Source organism: Berghia stephanieae, chromosome 2, assembly GCF_034508935.2.
Source record: "Berghia stephanieae isolate SIO BIC M18660-M18661 chromosome 2, UCSD_Bste_1.3, whole genome shotgun sequence".
Classification (NCBI taxonomy): domain Eukaryota; kingdom Metazoa; phylum Mollusca; class Gastropoda; order Nudibranchia; family Aeolidiidae; genus Berghia; species Berghia stephanieae.
The window spans coordinates 47220273-47227772 of NC_088361.1; the positions used below are offsets into that span (position 1 = coordinate 47220273).

Below are 7500 nucleotides of genomic sequence, written 5' to 3' on the forward strand. Positions count from 1 at the left end.
CATGGACAGCTCCAGAGTAAATCTACAAGGAAATATCTATCCCGACGTGTACTTATTCACAGGTCTGATGACCCAATTCCTTATGGGGTTAATTGTTGTAGTGGAAATCTCAAAAAAAAATGACGCAAAATAGTGTCCAATACAATAATGTTAAACTAGGCCCATAAGTGGATTCGGATATCAGACCTGCATATATGTAAACGTCGACCTTTCCCGGTGTTGATCATTTCTTGTATTATACTTTCTACGTTGTCTGGCACTGTTTAACTCACTCAATCCTAGAGATTTTTGCTAATTTCAAAATTGCAAAAAAATGTATTGATAATGAACATGTACATACTGGGTACAGCTGGGGCGACCATCCCCAACCCAGCGCGTCCACAGGTGGCGGATCGTGGAACGGCCTACAGATCCTGATCTATAGGTTAGCTGTAAAGCCGCGGACCAACTGGCGATAGTCGTGGAGAGTGAGGTTGGGTAGTCTGGCAGCACAGCTACACATACAAAATGCCTCATATACTCTATGAAGGGACTATCAAGGTGAATGGGAGGCGCCTTAAAACCTGCCAAATGCTCCCACTGCCTTGTGGGTTATGACCGGGAGGTCAAAAGGCTATGGAGTAAACCAGATAAAAATCCGTCAGAAGGCAACGGGAAACCACTGACGTATCATCCCAAGATCGTCATGATGTCCGTCCAAGCGAATCTAGTCAACGACGTCAATGGATGTTTTTCGAGCAACTCAATTACAGCCTCGTCCGGTAGAGATAGTCATGCAGGTGAACAGGTGACTCTCGACCGTCATCCAGCTACTGTGCACCACCAAACATTACAAACAGCAACATGGAATGTAAGAAGTCTGTACCAGAAAGGAAAATTAGCAAATGTAGTTATGGAAATGAAGAGATTGAATATCAATGTTTTAGGATTATCAGAAGTTAGATGGAAAGGAGCAGGAGAACTTAATTATGATGACTGTAAAATTATATACTCAGGAGGAGGAGAACACCAAAGGGGAGTTGGAATTATACTAGATAATAAAACGGCGCGAGCAGTCAAAGGATTCTGGCCCATATCAGACAGAGTAATGGCAATCAAACTACAAGCAAAACCTTTTGATTTTGATATTTTACAAATATACGCCCCAACCACCAGTCACGATGATGAAGAAGTGGAAAATTTCTATCAACAAATAGATAAAGCAATGCATCAGTTTAAGTCTTCAGACATAAAACTCATCATGGGCGATTTTAATGCCAAGGTGGGCCGAGAAAGAATAGAAGATATTGTGGGCCCACATGGTCTGGGAGACAAAAATGACAGAGGTGATCGTCTTATTCAATGGTGCCGTCAACATGATCTGACAATCACAAATACGTGGTCAACAAACCACAATAGAAGGAAGTGGACATGGAAAAGTCCTGGAGATGGAGTGAGAAACCAAATAGATTACATACTCATCAGCAAACGTTTCCGAAACTCGGTTTTGTATGCCAAATCTATGCCGGGGGCTGACTGTAACAACGATCATATACCTGTGCTATGCCCCATACGAGTTAAATTGAAAATCTGCAAAAGAGCAAAGGCTAAACCTAAATACCAACTAGACATTCTCCGGGAAGAACAGAAGATACAAGAAAAATTTGAACTATCAGTAAGAAACAAGTTTGAAGTGCTTGGAGAACTAACAGATATAGAAGAGAAATATGAGCAGTTTAAAGACAGTGTTGCTGCATCATTAGAAGAAAATGTTCCAACCACACTTAAGTTGCAGAAGAAGAAATGGATTACTCCAGAGATATTAGAACTAATGAATGAGAGAAGAAAGGCCAAAAATCAGGAAGAAAAATACAAGACTCTGAACAGGCAGATAAAAAGAAAATGCAACGAAGCTAAAGAAGACTGGATAAATGAACAATGTCACTATATAATGTCCTGCAAAGAAAAAAATGGCAAATTCTTCCATCAGAAAATCAAAGAAGTGACAAACAAAACTAAATCAGGTGCTAAAAGTGGATGCATCAAAGACAAGCGTGGAAACACCATCATGGACAAAGACTGCATTCTAAACAGATGGTCAGAATATATTGAAGAACTTTTTTTTGATAATCGAGGAGAAATGCCTATGATAAAAGAACTGGAAGGGCCTTCTATAATGAAAGATGAAGTTAGGAACGTCATGAAAAGCATGAAAAATGGAAAAGCTGCAGGACCTGATGCCATAACAATTGAAGCCTTGACTGGCCTGGGTGAATGGGGGATTGAATTCATCACAAACCTTCTAAATCAAGTGTATGACACAGGAAAAATGCCAACTGATATGAAACGATCCATTTTTATAGCACTACCAAAAAAGCCAGGGGCAGTTGATTGTGAACAACACAGAACTATTAGCCTAATGAGCCACCTCACAAAAATTCTTTTGAAGATAATTTTACTAAGAATAAGAAATAAAATACGACCTGAAATTGGGGAGATGCAATTTGGTTTTGTTGAGGACAAGGGTACCAGAAATGGAATATTCACATTATCAATGCTGATGGAAAGATGTATTGAAGTAAATAAAGATCTGTATATGTGTTTCATCGACTATTCAAAAGCCTTTGATAAAGTACAACACGAAAAACTATTCAAAATTCTATCATCATTGGACATTGATGGTAAAGATTTAAGAATATTACGGAATTTGTACTGGGAACAAGAAGCAGCAATGCGTGTTGACAACGAGCTAAGCAGTTTTACACCTATTAGAAGAGGAGTTAGGCAGGGGTGTGTTTTGTCTCCAGATTTATTCAACCTCTATAGTGAAATGATATTAAGAGATATCGAACATAAGAAGGGGGTGTGTATTGGAGGAAAGAATGTAACAAATCTGAGGTATGCAGATGATACGGTTCTACTGGCAGAATCTGAACATGAACTACAAGAATTACTGGATGTTGTAGTCAGGAGTAGTGAAAATATGGGACTGGAACTGAATATATCTAAAACAGAATGTATGACGGTATCTAAAAATAATAACCCACCAGCCTGTGTAATAACAAGCAGAGGACAAACAATACAACAAGTTGAATGTTTCAAATATTTAGGCTTCAATGTAACATCCAATGGAAAATCAGATTGTGAAATAAAGAAAAGAATAGGTATGGCGAAGAATGCATTCAACCAGCTGCATACAATTATGAAAAACAGGAATATTAGCATGAAAACAAAAAGCAAAGTCCTGGATTGCTATGTACTGTCTGTGCTGCTATATGGTTGTGAGAGCTGGACCATAAACAAGACCATGGTTAAAAGACTGGAGGCAGTGGAAATGTGGTTTTACAGAAGAATGATGAGGGTGTCATGGATGGAAAGGAAAAGAAATGAAGAAATTTTAGAAATGGCAAACAGAAAAAGATCACTGATAACAAAAATCATCAAACGCCAAATGGAATTTTTAGGACACATTATCCGCCACCCCGGTTTGGAAATACTCGCCTTGACTGGAAAGATGAATGGAAAAAGAATAAGAGGAAGACAAAGAATAACGTATTTGAAAGGGATAAGAACTTGGACAGATGAAGCTGAGAAAGGTGGCGCTGCTTTAATAGAATTGGCAAGATATCTCTGGTAGATCAGCTTGGCGGAAGATGACCTCCGACGTCTGCTTCAGATATGGAACTACATGAGATGAGACATAGATAGTTTTATTGAACTACTATTAACATTAAAAAACTAAAAACATTCGTTTTGATACTACGCCTATAATTAGTCTCAGAAAAATGTAATCAATAGGCATGGGGTAAACGTAACATGGGTGAACTACGGATATCATCGGTGTTAGGGTTGAGTGAGTTAATACAGATTTTTTTTCAAATTATTATCTTTCACCTGTGCGTACTCTCAATTTACCCCCTAAGACTAGGAATACGAAGGGTAGTTGATATCAGTTCTTCGTGGAGTTAAGTCCCATTTCTGATACACAGAACTCGAACAAATGTCCAAAGACAGAACATCGCTGGAAGATCGTGCAGTGAGACATTTCCCCGTCGGTATGTGCTTTAGTGTTTTGTCCTGGAAGAAAAAAAAATTAAAGGTGAAAATAGTTGATACCAGTTCTTCGTGGAGTTAAGTCCCACTTCTGATACACAGAATTAACAATATCACTATTGCTGTCTAGCATTCTTCAATAACCCTCCCCCTTCCCACACCCCCTACCTTATTCTTGATATATATATATATAGTTATGTTATCATTTTACGTCATCTCATTCTCTCTCTCTCTCTCTCGCTCTCTCTCTCTCTCTCACACACACACACACACACACACACACACATATTTACAAATTTTCGCCTATATTATTATGACAATCTAATATAAATATATATGTATTTTGTGTTTACTTGAGAAAGGCCAAAGGCTGAATCGCCTTTTATTTTGTGTTGTTCATTCATAAGTCTACTCCCTTTATCTTAATATCCATAAAGGTGAAAAGAAATGATAATGATACAATATTTAAAACGAAAACTATCTAATATAACCTTTTCGCACTAAAATTATGTTGGAGTACACTAAGGATATCCCAAATTAACGTATTCTAGACAATTTACACGAAGGGATAATAACAGAATGGATTAGATTAAATGAAATGGTTACAAATCGAAACAAGAACGTTATATAGATGTCATTAACATCTTCATAGCTCCAACACCGAACCCACTCCACAATATCATCTGGGGAGCAGACTCTTATGTCGTGATCAGTGCAGCTGGGCCCGTGCTGGCATTCTCTTAGGATTTGCTCCATCGTCTGCTCTGGTGAGGGTGTTGTTTGATCATTTTATGATAAAAGCCTTGCATATTCTGTGTGAGGCTTAATGGTCTTGAGCGACGTGTACACACATGAAGGTCTGACATCCAAACCCACTTATGGGCCTAGTTTAACATTGATGTAATGGACAATATTTTTAATCAATTATTTGAAATTTCCATTGCAACGATGAGCCATAAGGAATTGGGTTATCAGACATGCAAATAAGTGCACGTCGGTCATGAGGTATGACACCCCTTTCCTACTTGTAGATCCTTTGTTCGATTCCGCTTTGAAGAGTTATTGGAAGATGCTCTTTATTCATCGCACTTAGGTGTAAAATGAAGACCAGGCCTGAGTTGTCTGTATCGAGAAAAATGTTAATATCACCAAACAGGCGTCAAGTCTAATCCCATCTGTTAAGTGTTGCTGTTGGCTTGGGGTTCCTTTGTACAACTTTTGATCAAATTAAGTGTGGCTTTGTGGTCTTGTGGTCTTGTGGTAAGACACTCGCTTTCGGATCGGAAGGTCCTGGGTTAAAGCCTCGCTCGGCGCATAGTTGAGTCCTTGGAAAAGACTCTTTACTCACATTCTCTCACCGTATTCAGGTGTAAAATGAATACCAGACCGTTAACAGCGTTGTCTCTGTCCGAAAAAAAAATTGCAATAGGTCTCAATAACAGGCCTCATGTCTCGTTCTACATGTTAAGTGTTTCTGTTGGTTTAGGGACGCCTTGTAAAGCGCTATGAGCACGTTTAGTGGATATTGCGCTTTATAAAAGCTCACGTTTTACTTAGTAGATATTGCGCAAGTTTATATTTTACATGTTAGAAAAAAAAACCCCACCAACCATACCTCCGTATAATTCCAGGTAGCACCTTTAGGTTCACACCAGGTCTGAGTGATAATGTCCCCATTTCGCCCCACACAGATGTGATTATAGTCCTGTAGGAGATGACCAGCTTGACCAAGATGCCAGAACTGGTTCATGCCTTGTTGGTGACAGGGGTACAGCTTGGGAGATGACTGACCACCCTTCAAACCCCCCATGCTGTCGATACACTTAGGGATAGCCTGACTGCGTATCTGAATGAAATGGCGCGATGATGATATTCCAATGTTAAGATGGCATATAGAACCCATTTATTATCAATATTACTGTTATTATTACAATGCTGCTGTTGTTGCTGTTCTACAACAACAATAACAACAACAAACAAACAAAACAGCAGCGACAACAACAAGAACAACAAAAAACAAATCAGCAACAACAACAACAACAACAACAACAACAACAACAACAACATCTACTACTACTACAACTCCTACTGCTACTACTACTACTAAACAACAACAACTACTACTACTACTACTACTACTGCTACTACTACTACTACTACTACTACTACTACTACTACTACTACTACTACTACTACTACTACTACTACCACCACCACCACCACCATCAATAATACTAATAATGATGATAATAACAATACTCATTTAGTTTTGCAAGGGAAGCTAATCTGCGCAAACCGTCTGCCATTGTTTATACATTACAATACTCACTTACCTCCCCTGCATATTTCATATCGGAAGGGATGGGCAGATTGGGGTATACATTCTTTAAATACCACTCAAAGTTGTGACACTGTAGGTTTTCGCGTAATTTCTTGCGTTCTGTCACATCTCCATAATCTCCCTGGCCAGAATGAAAGTAGGTAGACGTTTTTAGTTATGAAAAAAAAAAAAAAAAAAAAAAAAAAAAAAAACAAAAAACAAAAAAAAAAAAAAAAAACAACAAAAAACAAAAAAACAAAAAAAACAAAAAAAACAACCCCCCCCCTTTCCAAGAACCAAACACCTCAAAGCGCTTTACAGATAATGAATTGAATAGATAGTACGAAGATGACGTCACTCAGGTCTTTGTTATTGTTTTTTTTTGCTATCCGCGTTTATGAGTAATGCTCACTGAAACCTGACTATAAACGTTTATGGATAAACACAGTTTTGTGTGTTGGTCCGTTATACTTCCGGATGGCAATGTTATGAGATTCTTAGCCAAGCGCATACTATCTATAGATAGTTCGAAGATGACGTCAATCGGGTCTTTGTTATTGTTTTTTGCCATCCGCGTTCATGAGTAATGCTCACTGAACTGTATTAACCCGACTATAAACGTTCATGGATACACACAGTTTTGTGTGTTGATCCGTTATACTTCCGGATGGCAATGTTATGAGCTTCTTAGCCAAGCGCATACTATCTATAGACACTTTGATAACCACGCCTCTATCTCGCACAGTCGTCATAATATAAACAATGGCAGTGATTGGTAAGCATAGCCAACTACACAGGTTTTACTATTGATGTAAAATACCCACTGTCCTACCTCCTGAACAAAAGAACCAATACAGAAAAATATGTATTAACCTAAACGTTTCTAATCTGATCGAGAGAATCGTGTGATAATTCGTCACCCATCTGGCGGGATAAAACAATAATAATGATCAGAGAGGGGTCGATTTCATTCTCATTATTGGGGTGGGTGGGGGGGGGGGGGGGGGGATAAGAAAAAAGCTCTCGACAGAACCCGGGAATAATACCGGTCCCTTAGTGAATGGTGCGAGTGCTCTATCAACTGAGCGATAGCTTCCCCAAAATATCATAAAGTGCATATTATTAATTGAAATCCGGATAAGTACCTT

General features: G+C 38.6%; 1 protein-coding gene across 3 annotated transcripts in view; it reads right to left on the bottom strand.

The window, feature by feature from the left end:
- Nucleotides 1-2054: 2054 nt before the first annotated feature.
- The window catches only part of LOC144965031 (polypeptide N-acetylgalactosaminyltransferase 5-like), a 44440-nt gene continuing 38994 nt past the window's right edge, over nucleotides 2055-7500 (bottom strand). For 2 of the 3 annotated variants that reach the window (XM_078899898.1, XM_078899899.1), the window contains exons 9-11: nucleotides 6366-6494; nucleotides 5648-5878; nucleotides 2055-4056 (exon numbers count right to left, since the gene is read on the bottom strand). In XM_078899898.1, the coding sequence (XP_078756024.1) occupies nucleotides 3904-4056; nucleotides 5648-5878; nucleotides 6366-6494 (513 nt within the window). In that variant the 3' untranslated portion in view covers nucleotides 2055-3903. The remainder of the gene's footprint in view (nucleotides 4057-5647; nucleotides 5879-6365; nucleotides 6495-7500) is intronic. The other variant, XM_078899900.1, reaches the window with a different exon arrangement.